The sequence below is a fragment of the Oncorhynchus kisutch genome, linkage group LG25 (assembly GCF_002021735.2).
Source record: "Oncorhynchus kisutch isolate 150728-3 linkage group LG25, Okis_V2, whole genome shotgun sequence".
NCBI classification, from domain to species: Eukaryota; Metazoa; Chordata; class Actinopteri; order Salmoniformes; family Salmonidae; genus Oncorhynchus; species Oncorhynchus kisutch.
The window spans coordinates 18,221,223-18,243,819 of record NC_034198.2 but is presented as its reverse complement, the minus strand read 5'-3'; the positions used below and the strand labels follow the sequence as shown (position 1 = coordinate 18,243,819).

General features: G+C 42.2%; 1 protein-coding gene across 4 annotated transcripts in view; it reads left to right on the top strand.

The window, feature by feature from the left end:
- Nucleotides 1-22,597, top strand: part of sap30bp (SAP30 binding protein) — a 43,471-nt gene that overhangs the window by 7,106 nt on the left and 13,768 nt on the right. For all 4 annotated transcript variants that reach the window (XM_020460837.2, XM_020460836.2, XM_020460835.2 and 1 more), the window contains exons 2-4: nucleotides 6,202-6,320; nucleotides 6,452-6,496; nucleotides 11,558-11,600. In XM_020460837.2, the coding sequence (XP_020316426.1) occupies nucleotides 6,202-6,320; nucleotides 6,452-6,496; nucleotides 11,558-11,600 (207 nt within the window). The remainder of the gene's footprint in view (nucleotides 1-6,201; nucleotides 6,321-6,451; nucleotides 6,497-11,557; nucleotides 11,601-22,597) is intronic.

Below are 22,597 nucleotides of genomic sequence, written 5' to 3'. Positions count from 1 at the left end.
AATAAAAAATATTACATTTCATAACACTTTTCACAACAACTACCACGTACAATGCATTTGGAAAGTATTCAGACCCTTTCCCTTTTGTCCCACATTTAGTTACATTACAGCATTATTCTATAATGGATACAATTATTTTCCCCCTCTAAATCTACACACAATACCCCATAATGACAAAGTGAAAACAGTTTTTTAGAAATGTTTGCAAATGTATATATAAAGAAATGCCTTATTTACATAAGTATTCACCCCCTTTGCTATGAGACTCGAACTTGAGCTCAGGATTTTGTCAAGGCACATATTTGGTTGTGGCACAGATATGGGGGGAAAGTACCAAAACATTTCTGCAGCATTGAAGGTCCCCAAGAACACAGTGGCCGCCATCATCCGTAAATGGAAGAAGTTTGGAACGACCAAGACTCTTCCTAGAGCTGGCCGCCTGTCCAAACTGAGCAATCGAGGGAGAAGGACTTGGTCAGGGAGGTCACTGACAGAGCTCCGGAGCTCCTCTGTGGAGATGGGAGAACTTTCCAGAAGGACAACCATCTCTGCAGCACTCCACCAATTAGGCCTTTGTGGTAGAGTGGCCGGAAAGAAGCCACTCCTCATCAAAAGGCACATGACAGCCCACTTGGAGTTTGGCAAAACGCACCCAAAGACTCTCAGACCATGAGAAACAAGATTCTCTGGTCTGATGAAACCAAGATTGAACTCTTTGTCCTGAATGCCAAGCGTCACATCTGGAGGAAACCTGGAACCATCCCTACGGTGAAGCTTTGTGGTGGCAGCATCATGCTGTGGGGATGTTTTCAGCTGCAGGGACTGGGAGACTAGTCAGGATTAAGAGAAAGATGGAACTAAGCAAAGTACAAAGAGATACTTGATGAAAATCTGCTCCGGCGTGCTCATGACCTCAGACTGGGGAGAAGGTTCACCTCCCAACAGGACAACAACCCTAAGCACACAGCTGAGACAATGCAGTCGTGGCTTCGGGACAAGTCTCTGAATATCTTTGAGTGGCCCAGCCAGAGCCTGGACTTAAACCCGATCGAATATCTCTGGAGAGACCTGAAACTAGCTGTGCAGCTACTCTCCCCATCCAACCTGACCGAGCTCGAAAGGATCTGCTGAGAAGAATGGGAGAAACTCCCCAAATACAGTTGTGCTAAGCTTGTAGCATCATACCCTAGAAGACTCGGTGCTTCAACAAAGTACTGAGGAAAAGATCTGAATACTTATGTAAATGTGATATTTCAGTTTATTTATAATACATTTAGGAAAATATTAAAACAGTTATGGAACTATTTAATCAATTTTAGAATATGGCTGTAATGTAACAATGTGGAAAAAGTCGAGGGGTCTGAATACTTTGAATGTATCTGCAGTACAAAATCCATGTGTGTGAATGTGTCCCATCACAGTCCCTGCTGTTCCCTAAGGTGTATTTTTGTTTCAGTTACCTGATATGGAATAGTTTCATGTAGCCATAGCATGTCTTGTGGGGTATGCATGGGTGTCCGAACTGTGTGCTGCTCGTTTCAACGGTGCATTCAGCATGTCAATACTTCTTACAAAACCAAGTAGTGATGATGTCGATCTCTCCTCTACTTTGAGTCATGAGAGATTGACATGCATATTATTAATGTAAGCTCTCTGTACTTTTAAGGGCCAGTCTTGCTGCCCTGTTTTAGAAAAAATACAATTTTCCCAAAGTCCCTCTTTGAGGCACCAGACCACATGACTTGACAGTAGTCCAGGTGTGACACAACTAGGGCCTGTAGGTTATGCCTTGTTGATGTTGGTAAGTAGACGGAGCAGCTCTTTATTATGGACAGATTTCTTCCCGTTGTATCTACTGTTGCATCAACATATTTTGACCATGACAGTTTACAACCCAGGGTTACTCCAAACTGTTTAGTCACCTCAACGTGCTCCATTTCCACATTACTCCTTACATGATTTAGTTGAGAACTAGGGTTTAGCCAATGAATTGTCCCAAATACGTTTTAGTTTTTGAAATGTTTAGGACCAATTTGTCTTGCCACCCATTTCTGAAACTGACTAGCTCTTTAAGTGAAATAATTTCACTCGCTGTAGTAGCTGACATGTACAGGGTTGTCATTTGCATACAAATACACTGGCTTTACTCAAAGCCAGTGGCATGTCATTAATAAAGATTTTAAAAAGTCGCCTAGACAGCTGCCCTGGGGAATTCCTGATTCTATCTGGATTATGTTAGACAGGATTCCATTAAAGAACACCCTCTGTGTTCTGTTCGACAGGTAACTCTTTATCCACAACACATACGTTTCTCCAGCAACAGACTATGATTGATAATGTCAAAAGCTGCACTGAAGTCTAACAAAACAGCTCCCACAATCTTTTTTATTATCAATTTCTCTCAACCAATCATCAGTTATTTGTGTAAGTGCCTTCATGTTGAATGTCCTCCCCTATCTGCGTGCTGAAAGTCTCAATTTGTTTACTGTAATATAGCATTGTATCTGGTCAAACACAATTTTTCCAAAGGTTTACTACGGGTTGGTAACAGGTTGATTTGGTCGGCTATTTGAACCAGTAATGGTGGCTTTACTATTCTTGGATAGCGGAATGACTTCTCTCCAGGCCTTAGGGCACACAGTTCATTGTAGGCTTAGAAGATATGGTAAATAGGAGTGGCAATATCATCCATTATTATCCTCAGTAATTTTCCATCCAAGTTGTCAGACCCCGGTGGCTTGTCATTGTTGATATACAACAATTTTTACACCTTTTCTGCGCTCCACTTTTCAGAATTTCAAAATTCTAATGCTTGTCTTTCATAATTTGTTCAGTTATACTTGGTAGTGTCAGTGTTTGTTGTTGGCATGTTACAAAGGGAAAGCCAGCTGCAAAGCCTACCAGATGAGCTAAATGCCTTCCAAGCTCGCTTCGATGCTAGCAACACTGAACCATGCATGAGTGCACCAGCTGTTCCAGACTACTGTGTTATCACACTCTGTAGCCGATGTGAGTATGACCTTTTAAACAGGTTAACATTCTCAAGGCTGCAGGGCCAGACGGATTACTAGGATGTGTACTCGTAGCATGCGCAGACCAGCTGGCAAGTGTCTTTACTGATATTTTAGATCTCTCCCTGACCAGGGCTGGGCGGTATACCACATTTTACTATATAACGGTATTGATGCAAGGACCGATTTGAGTTTTTACTTGACCTTCTATAATGGTGTTTCAATGTTTGATTTGTTAAATGTGATGCGCATCTCCAGTGCATATGTCATTTTTTATAGTTTATGCCCTTTGCTTCTTGAGTCATCTCACTCTTGCTGCTGCATGCTGCTAAACACAATAAGCCCTGTCACTCAAGGAGAGAGCACTTCCTTGCCGTCCACTCCAAATGGTCAGATGGATGCAAGAATGTTGGTGACATGCTGCTTTCCACAAGAGTTCTATAATTACAATTTATTTCTGTATCTGCAAACTACTGGTTGCTAGTTTGTCTTTTCTTAGCAAGGTGTTGCTAAAATGTGTTCGCCTGCTAATGCTAATCGCAAGTTAGCAGGCTAGCTAGCTTGCTAAATGTACTAAGAGTCAGAGAAAATGTATATAGTTAGCTAATACTGCCTGGTACCAGTGCTGGTGTAGGCCTAGGTATGCATGTTTGTGCAACATATTATCAGAGAGGAATAGGCAAAGCATGAATATGTTGGCTGGCTAGCTAGCTACATGAAGTATGAACATATGTAATGCAACATCTAATTAGGGTCACCTGGAAACACTGACAGACTTTGGTTCCTACCCTGTCAATCATTTCTCACTGGCTTATTAATTTGTTGTCATGTCAAACAACAATGTATTCAACTTGCTGCCCACTATGTTCCAACTATAAGATTTGAAAAAATATCATATTTCCATCATTCCAACAGTTCAATTAACTAGGCCTAGATTTCTTTTGCCCATATCACGCTGCATGGCAGTGTGGAAATTGACAAATGCTGAAAGTGTCTGCCGGCAAAAATAAATTCAGCATCTCCACTTAGGCAATATAATGAAGAACCGTGTTTTGCAGGATTCAATAGTTGGAATTGTAAGAGTTGTTGCCTTGTCCCATTCTCTGCGATTGTCATTTTAATGGAATACAGAAAGAACAAACAAACAACCTGTCCTCAAACATTTACATCAAAAGGTGCAAAGTTATGGGCAAAGACACAACATCCACATCTAATGTAATATTTTTCTTGATCAAATAACATGGAAAACTACTTTTTGTTCAGTATATATTTACCATCCTAACAAACCATTTAATGTACAGTGCATTTGGAAAGTATTTAGACCCCATAACTGTTTCCATATTTTTGTTACATTACAGCCTTACTCTAAAATGTATGACTTTTTTTCCCCCCTAATCAATCTACACACACTAACCCATAATGAAAAACAGAAATGAATTATTTACATCAGTATTCTGATCCTTTATTCAGTACTTTGTTGAAGCACCGTTGGCAGTGATTACAGCCTCGATTCTGCTTGGGTATGACGCTACAAGCTTGTCATGCCTGTATTTGGGTAGTTTCTCCCATTTCTTCTCTACATATCCTCAAGCTCTGTCAGGTTGGAGGAGGAGCGTTGCTGCACAGCTACTTCAGAGATGGTTTCATCAGACCAGCGAATCTTGTTTCTCATGGTCTGAGAGTCCTTTAGGTGTCTTTTGGCAAACTCCAAGCGGGCTGTCGCACCTTTTACTAAGTACTGTCTTCTGTCTGGCCACTCTACCATAAATGCCTAATGGGTGGAGTGCTGCAGAGATGGTTGTCCTTCTGGTAGGTTCTTCCATCTCCTCAGAGGAGCTCTGTCAGGGTGACCATCTGGTTCTTGGTCACCTCCCTGACCAAGGCCCTTCTCCCCAGATTGCTCAGTCTTGGTGGTTCCAAATGTCCAATCAATTGAATTTACCACAGGTGGACTGTAATAATGTTGTGGAAACATCGATGGTGTTGCGCAGCTAAGCAGTCGTGGGTAAACATGAAGTACAGGAGGGGATTAAGCATGTACACCTGAGGGCACCGTGTTGTGTCAGCTAAGGACCCTGGCATTGAACACCTCCCTCTGCAACTGGATCCTGGGCGGTGAGGGTAGGTAACACATCCGCCACGCTGACACAACACGGTACCCTCAGGTGTACGTGCTTAATCCCCTCCTGTACTTCATGTTTACCCACGACTGTTTAGCTGCGCAACACCATCATTAAGTTTGGCGACAACACGGCGGAAGTAGACCTGATTACAGGCGACGATGAGACCGCCTATTGGGAGGGGCTGTAGGGATCAGGTCGAGAGCTTCAAGTTCCTGTGTCCACATCACTAAGGACCTAACATGGTCCAAACACACCAACACAGTTGTGAAGAGGGTATGACAATGCCTCTCCCCCCTCAGGAGGCTAAAAAGATTTGGCCTGGGCACTCAGATCCTCAAAGTTCTACAGCTGCAGTATCGAGAGCATCTTGACTGGCTGTATCACTGCTTGGCATCTGACCGACAGGGTAGTGCATATGGCCCAGTACATCACTCCTTGTATTATATAGTCTCGTTATTTTGTTATTAGTTGCATCTTCTTTTTTTCAGCAAATGTTTCCTACTTTTTAACTGCATTGTTGGGAAGAAAAGTAAGTTGGGCTCGTAAGTAAACATTTCACAGTAAAGTCTACACTTGTTGTATTCGGCGTATGTGACAAGTAAAATTTTATTTGCTATCCGGGGGTCCTTGGGACATCCCTAACCCACTTTGAAGTTCACATTTTAAAATAGTTACGGTTAGGTAAGGGTTATGGTAAGGTTAGGGTAGGGTAGGGATGTCACAAGGATACCGGATTAACCTTTGCTGAGCTCGTTCAGCTGTTAACATTGCTTTGCCCATGCGTCAGGTGATATAAATCAGACAGGCATTGCCAGGGGAGGAAACAGATCAATATTACTTTCCTGTAGATATGTTTGTCTAAAATATCTATTGGCATAATGACCAACCAGTAGAGTAAGTTGAAAAAGCTGTTTTTATTATAGGTACTTGTTATACAAGGCACACGCATTACGAAAATGTCAAAGAATAGAGGCTAACCGATCTCCGTTTGATATTAGGTCAGGAAGCCGGGCAAACTGAATGCTGCTGTGTTTCCAACCTGATAACCAAGCTCTGTCATTCTGCAGAGGGCCATGGAGTAGGTCTGGTGTCTGCTGCCTATGGAGAGGACGACATTAGCCGGATTGAGGATGGCGGCGACAAGGCATCTGGAGACGAGGACAGTGGGGAGAGCTCGCGTAACTCAGTCAGTTCTCTTTATCCTTCTAATTTAGTCAGTCTCTTTCCCACAGCACCCTGCTAGAGGTATTTGTCAGCGGTGCATGTATGAGTGTGTGTGGTCACACTGTTAACCATTTGCATTCTTGTCTTCATTAGGAAATGGAAGAGTCTGATGAGGGCGGAGACACAGATGATTATAAGGTATTTAACCCCCCCCCCCATATTTTGGTATGGTTTGTACTTGTGAAATGTTTGTTAGGGGTTCATGGGGCTAACCAACAGTCTCTGGGGGTGCAAAGAAAAGCAAGGATTTTGTTCAAATTATGGTAGTGCCACTAGGTGGTAGTGTTGAGCTATAATGTTTTGTCTCTATTCACCGATACCAGTATAGAGCGGAATAAACAACATCCATTATTTCAAGTAAAGTATTGCTTGGTTGTGCACACTGGATGAAAAACCTTTGCATATACACTTTGAATTATAGTTATCATGTTAAATCCGCACCAATAAGACCAAGCTTGATCAAGATGTGTCATTTAAAGGTGCATACCTTTTTGAATAGTGAAGTTCAGATGAGCAGGGTTGTACCCTTAGCCAGCCCCACCCTGATAGTGCAGCATTCAGTGTATGAGTTGGAACAGTGTGTTTCGATGGACTATATTCCAGTTCCTGCCACAGTGATTGATGCAGGTCAGGAGGGCCTGGGGGGGGGGGGATCAGGTAGAGAGGTGGAGGACTGGTGAGATGTTGTGTGCATGTGTATCTGTCAGAGAGGTAGAGTTGCGGTAAACTGATCCAGAACCTGCCAAAGGGGGGGGGGGGGTGTTTTCACTGGCTACTACTACTATACTCCCACGAGTTTGGTTTATATTTTGCTACTGCTGCCCTATACACCGGAGTCTCACTATTTATTATGAGTTATGCCTTGTCAGCCACACCATTGAACCACACTTTGTCCTAAGAGCTGAACTCTGTTTCGACTGCGTTGAGGTGCAACAGGCCTTTCCTTATGTCTTTTTCTAGTCATATAGAGTTGGTTTAGACGAGGCTAGTTTTTGTAAGAGATATCTAGGAGAAAGCTCTCGTGTGAAAGTTCAACATTGCTTACTGGTAATCTAGGGGAGTTAAACGAGTAGCAGTTCTTTCAAACTCGTCTCCAACTCTTAGCCAGACTATTGAGTAATAGCTTGGTTGGTTACACAGGCATGATTTATCAATCTGCTGTTTTCACTTATGGCCTGAAAATGCAATGGCTTTGATTAGATTGGATTTCATAATTCATTTTTTCATAGAGAAAGACTTAAAATGCCATATCTGAGTTATAGATGTACTTTTGTGTCATATAACAGTAATAATGGAATGGATTTATAGAGGTGATTCATTTATATAACGTAATGGAGATGTTGGGATACTTTCATTGTGGCCTGCTTTCTTTTGAAAGGCTTGGGGTGGGCTTGGGCTAATGCCACAGACGAGAAGAACCATAGAACCAACACACGGCCTCTCCCCCTTTTCAGTGAGAAAGCGATGGGCGGAGGGGTTGTCACCAAATATGTCCGTGCCCTGGTTATCACATTTTGGCTCTTGATCATGTCAGGGACAGAGTGGGGTAAGGGTTGAGAGAAGGGGGTTGTTTGATTGTATCTCTTGCCCTCTCTCTACCCCCTTGACCTGTGTTTGGCCCATAGTGAAGACGCAGTAACCCAGAATAATGGCAGTTTGGCCACGCTGTTCTGTTGCTGTAATTCTCTCTCTGGCTGAAAGTATTTTATTAGGAACCTTATTAGCTGCTGCCAAGACAGCTGCCACTCTTCCTGGGGTCCAAACGTGTTCAAGACAACACATCAAAACAATAGTGTACCTACATTACTGTTCAAAAGTTTGGGGTCACTTAGAAATGTCCTTGTTTTTGAAAAAAAGAATGAAAAAAAAGTCAATTTAAAATAACATCAAATTGATCAGAGTTTTCAGCTGTGCTAACATAATTGCATTTTTTTTCTCTAATGATCAATTAGCCTTTTAAAATGATTAACTTGGATTAGCTAACACAATGTGCCATTGGAAAACAGGAGTGATGGTTGCTGATAATGGGCCTCTGTACGCCTATGTAGATATTCCATAAAAAATCATCCAGCTACAATAGTCATTTACAACATTATCAATTTCTACACTGTATTTCTGATCAATTTGTTATTTTAATGGACAAAAAAAATGCTTTTCTTTCGACAAGAATTTCTAAGCGACCCCAAACTTTTGAATGGTAGTGTAAATATACTGAACAGCAATATACATTTGAAGCATCAATTTCAAATATTTTACTGAGTTAAAGTTCATGTAAGGAAATCAGTCAAATGAAATTCATTCAGTCCTAATCTATGGATTTCACATGACTGGGAATACAGATATGCATCTATTGGTCACAGATAACCAGTCAGTCTCTGGTTAACCATCATTAGCCTCATGCATCGCGACACATTTCCTTTGCATAGATCAGGCTGTGGAATGTTATCCCACTCCTCTTCAATGGCAGTGTGACGTTGCTGGATATTGGCAGAAACTGGAACAAGCTGCTGTATACGTCAATACAGAGCACCCCAAACATGCTCAATGGGTGACATATCTGGTGAGTATGCAGGCCATGGAAGAACTGGGACATTTTCAGATCCTTGCGACATGGAGTTGTACATCATGCTGAAACATGAGGTGATGGCAACTGATGAATGGCACGACAATGGGCCTCAGGATCTTGTCACGGTATCTCTGTGCATTCAAATTGCCATCAATAAAATGCAATTGTGTTCGTTGTCCGTAGCTTATGCCTGCCCATTGCATACCACCACCACCACCATGGGGCACTCTGTTCACAACATTGACATCAGCAAACCGCTCACCCACACGATGTCATACACGTGATCTGCGGTTGTGTGGCCGTTTGGACTTACTGACAAATTCTCTAAAATGACAGAGGCTGCTTATAGTAAAGAAATTAACATTACATTCTCTGGCAACCGCTCTGGTGGACATTCCTGCAGTCAGCATGCTAATTGCACGCTCCCCCAAAACTTGAGACATCTGTGGCATTGTGTTGTGTGACAAAACTGCACATTTTAAAGACCGAGTGACAGCAGTAGAGTTGCAGAGACAGGCTGTACAACAGGGAGGCAAGAGGCACAGTTATAGTGTTGAGTCTCCAGTGGTGTTTTTACATGTTGTATTTGTCTAAGTCATGAGCTGGTTAAAAAAGGACTAGGACTCTATTCCACTGGTCGTTGGTACAGTAAAAGTTGAGAAACTATGTACTATAGTGTACTGCCTATGTTCTGTGTCAGTAGCATTACTGTGTAAGTAGTCACAGGACGTTGGGCATTATAGAAACGTGCAATGCTCCACCATTACAAATGTACCATATTAAAAGGTACTATATTACAATACATACTACGTCATTTTTTTGAATGTGTTGTGCATTATAGAAATGTACAATATTACAACATCCCTGTTGTATTGTTTTACACTGAACAAAAATAAATAAACGGAACATGTAAAGTGTTGGTCCCATGTTTCATGAGCTGAAATAAAAGATCCCAGAAATGTTCCATACGCACATAAAGCTTATTTCTTTCAAATGTTGTGCATACATTTTTTTAACATCCCTGTTTCTCCTTTGTCAAGATAATCCATCCACCTGTCAGGTGTGGCATAGCAAGAAGCTGATTAAACAGCATGATCATTACACAGGTGGACCTTGTGCTGGGGACAATAAAGAGCTACTCTAAAATGTGCCCTTTTGTCACACAACACAATGCCACAGATATCAAGTTTTGGGGGAGCATGCAATTGGCATGCTGACTGCAGGAATGTCCACCAGAGGTTTTTCCAGATATTTTTATGTTAATTTCTCTACCAGAAGCCACCTCCAACATTTCTTTTAGAGAATTTGGCAGTACGTCCACTTTGCCTCAACCGCAGACCACGTGTAACTACGCCAGCCCAGGACCTTCACATCCACTTCTTCAACTGCAGGATGTTCTGAGGGTGGGGTGGACTGTGAAGATATCCAAAAATGATGCATCTTCACAGTCCACAGTGTGCCATGTTTTTTTTCTTTTTCTTCTCTTTACTCAGATTTGACTGTGCTAGCTTGAATTTCCTGATGTGGAAGAGTTCAATGTGTTCATGGCTCTGTGTACTGAACAAAAATATAAACGCAACAATTTCAAAGATTTTACTGAGTTACAGTTCATAGAAGGAAATCTGTCAAATTAAATAAATGAAGAGAAATATGCTTTTTGTGCGTATGTCCATTTCTTTGGGTATTTCTTTATCTCAGCTCATGAAACATGGGACCAACACACTTTACAAGTTGCGTTTTTATGTTTTTTTTCAGTGTAGTATTGTGGTTTTCCGAGCCTCTGTTCTGGACTTTGGGACTGAAGAGAACTCTAATGGCACGTCTTGTGGTATAAGTATGGGTGTCTGAGCTGTGTGAACAGACAGTTCAAACGCATCAATAACTCTCACAGTGACGAGTCGTGATGCAGTCAATCTGTCATTCATTACAGTGAGATGGAAATTCATTCAGGGGTTCAAAAGAACCTCTGGTAAGCCATGTCTGCACTATATCCTTCCTCCCCTTCCTCGCTCCTCCCATTGTTCTACTTAGTTTGGCCCTCTGCCCTCTTCAAGACAATTCTTGGATGTGTCCATGCAGTTGCTAGGTGACTGGGTGGCAGTGTGTGTGTGTGTGTTCCATTGCCACTGAATAGGAGCACTGTTTCTTTCTGCTGAACCTGTGTTATGCCCACAGTTCTGGCGAGGACAGGCCGTATTTTCTAAGCAGCTCACATCACCCCACCTCCTGCCAAGCCCCTGCTTTCACAAGAATGTCCTGAAACTCCTGTAGCCACATGTTTGCCATGATACCCTGAAAGGAATCTTATGCCAAACGACTGTTTTTGATATGCATTTTTTCCAGAAAGATAAAGCACAGTTGAAATAATCAGGAAACCTCATTCAGTTTTAGCCTACCTGTCACATCACCATGGCTGACAAACTAATATCTTATTGCAGACCATTCCGCTGCTATTACCCTATTCTAATAGTTAACTGTTAACGAGTGATATAATTGGGGTAATTGATCTCTATCAACAGTGATGTTATGCTGCCGGGCAATGTTGACCCTCACATCCAGGACCGTGCATGGTTCTTTGACTGACGTTCAACCCCCCCCCACCCCCACCCCCACCCTGTGTTCTCGCTTTTCAGGAAATCCCAGAGGCAGAGAGGAAGGACCCCAATGAGTTGGTCGGTGAGTACACAAACAGACAAACGTGTTTAAGACACAGACACAATACAAACTTGGGGTGAAATATTTAGTCTGCGGCCATCAGCCGTTATATGCTCAGACTGTTACATTTATAATGCTATGGTCTAAATCAGGGGTACTCAACTCTTACTCTGTGAGGTCCAGAGCCTGCTGGTTTTATGTTCTACCTGATAATTAATTGCACACACCTGGTGTCCCAAGTCTAAATCCCCAGTTAGACAGGAACAATGAAAAAGTGCAGTGGAACTGGCTTCGAGGTCTCGAGTTGCATTTGAGGGGTCTAAATAATGATTAACTGCTATAGATAGCTAGCAGTACTAGGGTTGGGCGAATTCCACCTATGTCCATTTGTGATTATGTACCCATAGAGCGTTGACATACCAGGGGTACTCAGCCTGGGGTCTGCGCCCAACCGAAACAGAATTGCCTGCCCAGAGACGCACGCGATTTAACTTCACTAAAATGTACACTGTTTTTCCTGGCTTTAAACTATTTTCTATCAACTTTTGAAATTGGGATTGAATCAATATAAAAGCCCCTTTTCAGTGCAAAAAAACCCCAACTCTAACTCCGACTGAGTTGGTGATTGTGTTGTAGGCTTAGGAGCGCATCTGAGAAGCCTTGTTCTATTTTAAGGGCGCGGGGGGCTTTTCTTCCATCACCCACGATCGAAGAGTAGCCTAGATATCTATTTTAGATCAGAGCAGAGCCGCTTGTAGACGCATGTGTACATTTGTTGATATTCTTTGGTTGTTAAAATCAAATCAAATTTATTGGTCACATATACATGGTTAGCAGATGTTAATGCGAGTGTAGCGAAATGCTTGTGCTTCTAGTTCCGACAATGCAGTAATAACCAACGAGTAATCTAACAATTCCAAAACTACTACCGTATACACACAAGTGTAAAGGGATAAAGAATAAGTACGTAAAAATATATGAATGAGTGATGGTACAGAACGGCATAGGCAAGATGGAGTAGATGGTATAGAGTACAGTATATGCATATGAGATGAGTAATGTAGGGTATGTAAACAAAGTGACATAGTTTAAAGTGGCTAGTGATACATGTATTACATGCAGTAGATGATATAGAGTACAGTATATACCTATACATATGAGATGAGTAATGTAGGGTATGTGAACATTATATTAAGTAGCATTGTTTAAAGTGGCTAGTGATTATATTTTTACATCAACTTCCATTATTAAAGTGGCTGGAGTTGAGTCAGTGTGTTGGCAGCAGCCACTCAATGTTAGTGGTGGCAGTTTAACAGGCTGATGGCCTTGAGATAGAAGCTGTTTTTCAGTCTCTCGGTCCCTGCTTTGATGCACCTGTACTGACCTCGCCTTCTGGATGATAGCGGGGTGAACAGGCAGTGGCTCGAGTGGTTGTTGTCCTTGATGATCTTTATGGCCTTCCTTTGACATTGGGTGGTGTAGGTGTCCTGGAGGGCAGGTAGTTTGCCCCCGGTGATGCGTTGTGCAGACCTCTCTACCCTCTGGAGAGCCTTACGGTTGTGGGCAGAGCAGTTGCCGTACCAGGCGGTGATACAGCCCGACAGGATGTTCTCGATTGTGCATCTGTAGAAGTTTGAGTGCTTTTGGTGACGAGCCAAATTTCTTCAGCTTCCTGAGTTTGAAGAGGCGCTGCTGCGCCTTCTTCACAACGCTGTCTGTGTGGGTGGACCAATTCTGTTTGCCCGTGATGTGTACGCCAAGGAACTTAACTTACTACCCTCTCCACTACTGTCCCGTCGATGTGGATAGGGGGGTGCTCCCTCTGCTGTTTCCTGAAGTCCATGATCATCTCCTTGTTTTGTTGACGGTGAGTGTGAGGTTATTTTCCTGACACCACACTCCGAGGGCCCTCACCTCCTCCCTGTAGGCCGTCTCGTCGTTGTTGGTAATCAAGCCTACCACTGTAGTGTCGTCCGCAAACTTGATGATTGAGTTGGAGGCGTGCATGGCCACGCAGTCGTGGGTGAACAGGGAGTACAGGTGAGGGCTCAGAACGCACCCTTGTGGGGCCCCAGTGTTGAGGATCAGCGGGTTACCTACCCTCACCACCCGGGGGCGGCCCGTCAGGAAGTTCAGTACCCAGTTGCACATGGCGGGGTCGAGACCCAGGGTCTCGAGCTTCTTGACGAGTTTGGAGGGTACTATGGTGTTAAATGCTGAGCTGTCGTCGATGAACAGCATTCTCACATAGGTATTCCTCTTGTCCAGATGGTTTAGGGCAGTGTGCAGTGTGATTGCATCGTTTGTGGACCTATTTGGGCGGTAAGCAAATTGCAGTGGGTCTTTCTGTAATCAGCGCTTTCTTTTCCAGCTGTTAACTAGGATGACTTGCAGAGCTCTTTATGGCCGTTGCAAATCATGTGAAAGATTGCATTACACGGAACCCAAACCGGCTGCACGCGTGTGCCATTGTGGATACATTTATCGGGATCAATACACATAGAGTCTGGCAGGCAGGCAGACATACGCAGATAGAGAAAAACATAGGCTTTTTACAGTTCTTAGTCAGCTGACTGAATAACTTCTGTACTCCTTCACTTTGTTCACACCTCCATCCTTCCATCCAAGCTAGAAGATTCCTGCAAAAAAGAGAATCAAATTGAACAAGGCAGGTGAAAGTTGTAACGTAAGGAGTGTTGAGGGAGTTGCAGGATTAGGCTAAATGTATCTTATTGTCAAATACAAAATACACAAATACAAGGGTCCCTGATGAATCAAGAAAATCTTCACAACCATATTGGGGGTACACATTTCAAGAATTAGTCTAGCGTAAAATGTTACACACACACACTTCCTGCATTCGGAAAGTATTCAGACCCCTTTTTCCACATTTTGTTATACTACAGCCTTATTCTAAAATGGATTAAATAAATGTTTTTCCTCATCAATCTACACACAATAACCCATAATGACAAAGCAAAAACAGGTTTTTAAAAATGTTTGCTAATTAAAAAAGTATAACTATTCAGACCCTTTGCTACAAGACTCAAAATTGAGCTCCGGGGCATCCTGTTTCCATTGATCATCATTGATGTTTTTACAACTTGATTGGAGTCCTGCACTTCAGATTGCATCCCAAATAAATGTTTCACGGAGTTCAAGTAACAGACACATCTCAAAACAACTGTTCAGGCCTTCATGGTCGAATTGCTGCAAAGAAACCACTACTAAAGGACACCAATTAGAAGTGACTTGCTTCAGCCAAGAAACACGAGCAATGGACATTAGACCGGTGGAAATATGTCCTTTGGTCTGATGAGTCCAAATTTGATATGTTTGGTTCCAACCGCGGTGTGGGTGAACGGATGATCTCTGCATGTGTGGTTCCCACCGTGAAGCATGGAGGAGGTGGTGTGGGAGGTGCTTTGCTGGTGACACTATTAGTGATTTATTTAGAATTCAAGGCACACTTAACCAGCATGTCTACCACACGATTCTGTACCGATACGCCATCCCATCTGGTTTGCGCTTAGTGGGACTATCATTTGTTTTTCAACAGGACAAGAACTCAAAACACACCTCCAGGCTGTATAAGGGCTATTTGACCAAGGAGAGTGCTGAATCAGATGACCTGGCCTTCACAATCACCCAACCTCAACCCAATTGAGATGGTTTGGGATGAGTTGGACTGCAGAGTGAGGAAAAGCAGCCAACAAGTGCTCAGCATATGTGGGAACTCCAAGACTGTTGGAAAAGCATTTCAGGTGAAATTGGTTGAGAGAATGGCAAACGTGTGCAAAGCTGTCAAGGCAAATGGTGGCTTCTTTGAAGAATCTCCATTATAAAATATATTTGGATTTGTTGAACACTTTTTTTGGTTACTACATGATTCCATGTGTTATGTCATAGTTTTGATGTTTTCACTATTATTCTACAATGTAGAAAATAGTTCAAATAAAGAAACCCTGGAATGACTAGGTGTCAACTTTTGACTGGTACTGTATGTAAATGTGATATTAAATGTTTTAATAGTCGCAAACATTAAAAAAACTGTTTTGCTTTGTCATTATGGGTATTGTGCGTAGATTGATGAGGTGGGGGGAACTATTTAATCAATTTCAGATTAAGTCTAACCAAACATATGTCAAAGTCAAAACGTTCACTAGCGACAACTGGTAAAAATGAAAATGTTCCAATTTCCGTGTCGATGGAGGATAAGCCAGAAAATTCAAATTAGCTAGCTAAAATTAGCCAGCTAGCTAGCTAAACTTTCCTTGACGTTCTTCTCTCCAACAAACCACCACGTTAACTTCCAAATCAAAACAAGAATGCAGGAGAACAGGGACTACCACTTAGCAGTCATGTTTTGTGTACATTTCGAGAAACTATCGTTTCCCAGCGGCGTTGTTGTGTGGCCTACCTGGCGCTTTGTTCCAAACATGCCGTATGGAATGTTGAAGCACTGAGCAAGAGCCAGCAGGAATCCTGCCCGGGGAGATCTATTGCTGCGAGACTGATTCCAATCCAAATTTTAGCTGAAACTGATATGCCTACCTCCTTATTTAGCTACTGAAATTAAAATAAATGTACTGCACGCATTATGTTAATTGCTTAAAAGCTTTAAGGGATAATATAATTGTCATTCTCAGGGTCAAATTCAGGTACATAATACAAAATCTAATTATTGATGGATAAAAAAAATCCAATTCTATTGGTCACATACACATGGTTAGCAGATAATGTGATTGTAGCGAAATGCTTGTGCTTCTAGTTCTGACAATGCAGTCATATCTAACAAGTAATCTAACAATTTCACAACTACCACATACACACAAGTGTAAAGGAATTGCATGTAGTAGATGGTATAGAATAGTAGATGTAGATGGTATAGAATACAGTATATCACAAAAGTGAGTACACCCCTCAAATTTTTGTAAATATTTGAGTATATCTTTTCATGTGACAACACTGAAGAAATGACACTTTGCTACAATGTAAAGTAGTGAGTGTACAGCTTGTATAACAGTGTACATTTGCTGTCCCCTCAAAATAACTCAAAACACAGCCATTAATGTCTAAACTACTGGCAACAAAAGTGAGTACACCCCTAAGTGAAAATGTAGTTAGTCATAATAGAACATCAAAATTGCATTCACTGGAACAAAAGAAAATGTGCAACACAAACAGTGCAATGAACAGAAACAAAATATAGTCATTAGAAGCCAACACACAGCAACTTACCAGATATCATTAATTAAGCAACAGTTATTTCATTGTAATGCAGTTTTACTGCATTTTAACCGCAGTGATTTTTTTTTGTAAGATGATGTGCATGTTTATTTTGCATGCTGGTAGCCTAGAACAACTGCTATGGAAGTGAATGTGCACTACTGCCATAGCCTGTAGTAAAAGCATTTATAGATTCTCTAAATTAGGGGCCCCCCTCTGATAGCTATAGGACTGCAGAGACTGTCTCAAATGTTTGCTTTTAATGACCTAGCAAATTCCATGACTTGGAGGTGAGAAATCACAATTCTTCGTTTTTTTGTCGTTTTGATATTGGCATTTCAACACCTGCCAAATAACCTCCAAATGGCCCTTCTCCTGAAACGAAACAGTTAATTGGGCCAGATAAGCTGAATTTGGCTCGGCCCGAGTACCAGTTGTCACTATGACAATAAACTCACCCTGAAAGCACTGAGTGGTCTGCGGTGTACCTCCTTATTAATAGGCCTACAGTGTGCGGTAGGATGCGTTGATCAGTTGATTGACAGGTGTACTGCCGAATGATAAACGGTCTGCTGGTGTGGATGCTTGCCAACATTAAGTTGTATATTGCTTTTTGCTTTTATAAAGTGGTTGCCAACATATTTAAAGAAAAAGGATTAATGACATGTTTTCATTAACTAAATTAGTAAATTCTGTTTATTTCATCCTTCCACCAAATTATATAGTTTGGGCAAAAACCAGTAGTTAGTTCTGAAGTTGCTAACCAAATAGGCTGGTTGTTAATGATATTCTCATGTTTTGACTCGTTCATTCTGTTAATTCCAAGTTTCTTTGCTAAACAAATCCTTGGCATGTAGCTAGCTAGCAGAGGCCCAATAATGACGAAAGACAAGAACTTAAAAAAATAAGGATTTAATATTTTATTAATAGGCAACAACTAGCTGATTTGTTGGGTCAATAAGATAGTTATAGAGGACAGCTAGGCTAACGTTACTTCTCCTTTGCTAGCTAGCCAACTAAAGCTAACACACAATCACATCAAGCAGCTGAAAGGACAGCAAACTATGTGCATTTTCATTTGTTTTACCTTGGATATGTCCCTTAATGATCTTGATTAAATGCATTATTTTGTGGAGGAAAAAACACTGCTTCAGTTAGGGATTCAATTTAGTTTTAACATTCAGACCCCTATTTTCAACCTCATGCGGTGACTTATTTTATTTTTTATTTTATTTCCCGACCCCGTATGAACAATTTATTTCTTAATAAGCTTAAACCTGATTAAACTTTTAATCAGGTTTAAGGTTTTTTTTCTATAGGCTATTGATATTGTTTGTTATTGTTTGTTAGTCCTTTGATATCATTATTAGTCCTCTGGCTACCTTAATTTTTTGGGGCAATTCAACCAACTTTTTGAAATGGATCTCTGTTACATTCATTGTTGAAAAAGCCATGTATAAAATGTTTTAAAGCCTAACGTTAGCCTATAGCCCAAAGTCATATTCATAGCCTATCGAATGGAGAGAGAGAGAGAAGGGAATATTGCCAACGTTTTTTAAAACTGCTAGACAAAGGATAGCTAAGAATTGTCTGTTTATAAAAACTAAAAACAAATGAAAAGGTTTAGGCTATAGCCTAATGCCCATGCAACTGACAGAGAGAGAGAAACAATATTTTCTGACTGGACATTTTTGTTCTGCTTTGGTTTAATTCTCCATTCTGTCTGGCCTACATTCTTCTTGTGCGTTCTGTATACAGTGGGGCAAAAAAGTATTTAGTCAGCCACCAATTGTGCAAGTTCTCCCACTGAAAAAGATGAGGCCTGTAATTTTCATCATATGTACACTTCAACTATGACAGACAAAATGAGAAAAAAAACCCAGAAAATCCCATTGTAGGATTTTTTAAATGAATTTATTTGCAAATTATGGTGGAAAATAAGTATTTGGTCACCTACAAACAAGCAAGATTTCTGGCTCTCACAGACCTGTAACTTCTTCTTTAAGAGGCTCCTCTGTCCTCCACTCGTTACCTGTGTTAATGGCACCTGTTTGAACTTGTTATCAGTATAAAAGACACCTGTCCACAACCTCAAACAGTCACACTCCAAACTCCACTATGGCCAAGACCAAAGAGCTATCAAAGGACACCAGAAACAAAATTGTAGACCTGCACCAGGCTGGGAAGACTGAATCTGCAATAGGTAAGCAGCTTAGTTTGAAGAAATCAACTGTGGAAGCAATTATTAGGAAATGGAAGACATACAAGACCACTGATAATCTCCCTCAATCTGGGGCTCCACGCAAGATCTGACCCCGTGGGGTCAAAATGATCACAAGAACGGTGAGCAAAAATCCCAGAACCACACGGGGGACCTAGTGAATGACCAGAGAGCTGCGACCAAAGTAACAAAGCCTACCAGTAACGCACTACGCCGCCAGGGACTCAAATCCTGCAGTGCCAGACGTGTCCCCTTGCTTAAGCCAGTACATGTCCAGGCCCGTCTGAAGTTTGCTAGAGAGCATTTGGATGATCCAGAAGAAGATTGGGAGAATGTCATATGGTCAGATGAAACCAAAATATAACTTTTTGGTAAAAACTCAACTCGTCGTGTTTGGAGGACAAAGAATACTGAGTTGCATCCAAAGAACACCATACCTACTGTGAAGCATGGGGGTGGAAACATCATGCTTTGGGGCTGTTTTTCTGCAAAGTGACCAGGACTACTGATCCGTGTAAAGGAAAGAATGAATGGGGCCATGTATCATGAGATTTTGAGTGAAAACCTCCTTCCATCAGCAAGGGCATTGAAGATGAAACGTGGGTGGGTCTTTCTGCATGACAATGATCGCAAACACACCGCCCGGGCAACGAAGGCGATCTCAACCCCATAGATAATCTTTGGAGGGAGTTGAAAGTCTGTGTTGCCCAGCAACAGCTCCAAAACATCACTGCTCTAGAGGAGATCTGCATGGAGGAATGGGCCAAAATACCAGCAACAGTGTATGTGAACCTTGTGAAGACTTACAGAAAATGTTTGACCTCTGTCATTGCCAACAAAGGGTATATAACAAAATACTTATTTTCCACCATAATTTCAAATAAATTCATTAAAAATCCTACAAATTTGATTTTCTGGATTTGTTTTTCTCATTTTGTCTGTCATAATTGAAGTGTACCTATGATGAAAATTACAGGCCTCATCTTTTTAAGTGGGAGAACTTAGACAATTGGTGGCTGACTAAATACTTTTTTGCCCCACTGTATAACATATTTATTTAAATAGTCTATAAGCAAATAGGAATGTGTCACTTGTCAGTTCACAATCGACGATGGCTATCAATCATCGGCGATAGACGATGCTGTCGTAATATCGCCCAACCCTAAGCAGTACAATACGTCTTTGTTTGTCTTCAGACGGGGTAATTCAGGTTATAAATGTGCCACAGGAAACGGTCATAAACCCGTTGGGCCTGTGAGTCATGTGGTCAACTTATACTCACTTGCAGGTACACAAGCGGTGGGCGTTGGTGCAGCATTAGCTGACGGAAGGTGTGTGTGTGTGTGCGTGCGTGCGTGCGCGTGCGTGTGTGTGTGTGTGTGTGTGTGCGCCCGTGCGGTGTGTGCGTGCATGCATGCTCAGAGCTAGGCAGGATATGAGTGTAACAAAAGCAGCAGGACGGCAGGAGAGAACAGGGAGTGGCCCTGGCTGATACACACTGCCCTACAGTGTTAGGCCATAAAACAGTAGTATGTACCCATCATACCTTCACTTCCTCTACTGTGTATACTAGAGCCTGCTAATGCCAAAATAGAATGTCATACATGCTCTGTACAACCCCACCCCTTCTCCACATTACTCCAACAAAACAGATGGGGAAATTGACAAAAGCTTTTTGAAAAACACAGCCACTGTCCAGTGTCTTAACTGTGACTCATCATCGTGGCCTGAGACTGTCACTGTACATTCCATCCCTGGGCCCATTCTGTTCCACTGGGTCGGCTTCTGTTAGGAGGAAATGTCACAGAGTTCTGGTCTAAAGGTCTCACGCAGTGCCAGGCCAGCAAGCAGCATGAAGATGGGCTTTGTCTGTTTAATGGTGGGAGTTGAATTGTCTGGCTGGCTGTTGAATGAGCCTTGAGCTCTGTTGGCTTCCGCTCTGGTCGTCTGGCAGTGACCTCCACATGTCTCACTGCCTTTCTCAATGCCGGTTTGTCTCACTGTCTGCCTGCCTGCCTTTCAATGTCAATTTTTGCAGCTTCTCTGTGTGTATCTGCTGAATATAGACTACACTCTGGACTAGCCCATGCAGTTGCCATATTAGAGCATGCGCAGACCAGCTGGAGGGTGTGTTTACAGACATATTCAATCAATCCTTATCCCAGTCTGCTGTTCCCACATGCTTCAAGAGGGCCACCATTGTTCCTGTTCCCAAGAAAGCTAAGGTAACCCTGGGTCTCGACCCCGCCCTGTGCAACTGGGTACTGGACTTCCTGACGGGCCACCCCCAAGTGGTGAGGGTAGGTAACAACATCTCCACCCCACTGATCCTCAACACTGGGGCCCCACAAGGGTGCGTTCTGAGCCCTCTCCTGTAGGGCCCTCGGAGTGTTATGTAAGGAAAATAACCTCACACTTAACAAAACAAAACAAAGGAGATGATCGTGGACTTCAGGAAACAGCAGAGGGAGCACCCCTCTATCCACATCGACGGGACAGTAGTGGAGAGGGTAGTAAGTTTTAAGTTCCTCGGCGTACACATCATGGACAAACTAAATTGGTCCACCCACACAGACAGCGTGGTGAAGAAGGCGCAGCAGCGCGTCTTCAACCTCAGGAGGCTGAAGAAATTTGGCTTGTCACCAAAAGCACTCACAAACCTTTACAGATGCACAATCGAGAGCATCCTGTCGGGCTGTATCACCACTGCTCTGCCCACAACCGTAAGGCTCTCCAGAGGGTAGTGAGGTTTGCACAACGCATCACCGGGGCAAACTACCTGACCTCCAGGACACCTACACCACCCGATGTCACAGGAAGGCCATAAAGATCATCAAGGATAACAACCACCCGAGCCACTGCCTGTTCACCCCGCTATCGTCCAGAAGGCGAGGTCGGTACAGGTGCATCAAAGCAGGGACCGAGAGACTGAAAAACAGCTTCTATCTCAAGGCCATCAGACTGTTAAACAGCAATCACTAACATTGAGTGGCTGCTGCCAACATACTGACTCAACTCCAGCCACTTTAATAATGTAAACATTGATGAAAAATGTATCACTATTCACTTTAAACAATGCCACTTCATATAATGTTTACATACCCTACATTACTCATCTCATATGTATATACTGTACTCTATACCATCTACTGCATCTTGCCATCTTGATGTAATACATGTATTACTACCACTTTAAACAATGCCGCTTTTATATGTTTACATACCCTACATTACTCATCTCATATAACCGATACCATCTACTGCTTCTTGCCTATGCCGTTCTGTACCATCACTCATTCATATATTTTTATGTACATATTCTTAATTCCTTTACACTTGTGTGTGTGTGTGTGTATAAGGTAGTTGTTGTGAAATTGTTAGGTTAGATTACTCGTTGGTTATTACTGCATTGTCGGAACTAGAAGCACAAGCATTTCGCAACACTCGCATTAACATCTGCTAACCATGTGTATGTGACAAATACGATTTGATTTATTGCTTTAAAAGCTTTGAACATCTTCCAAAAAAAATGTGTTCATATTAACGCACGGGTGCTTTAATTTTCCAA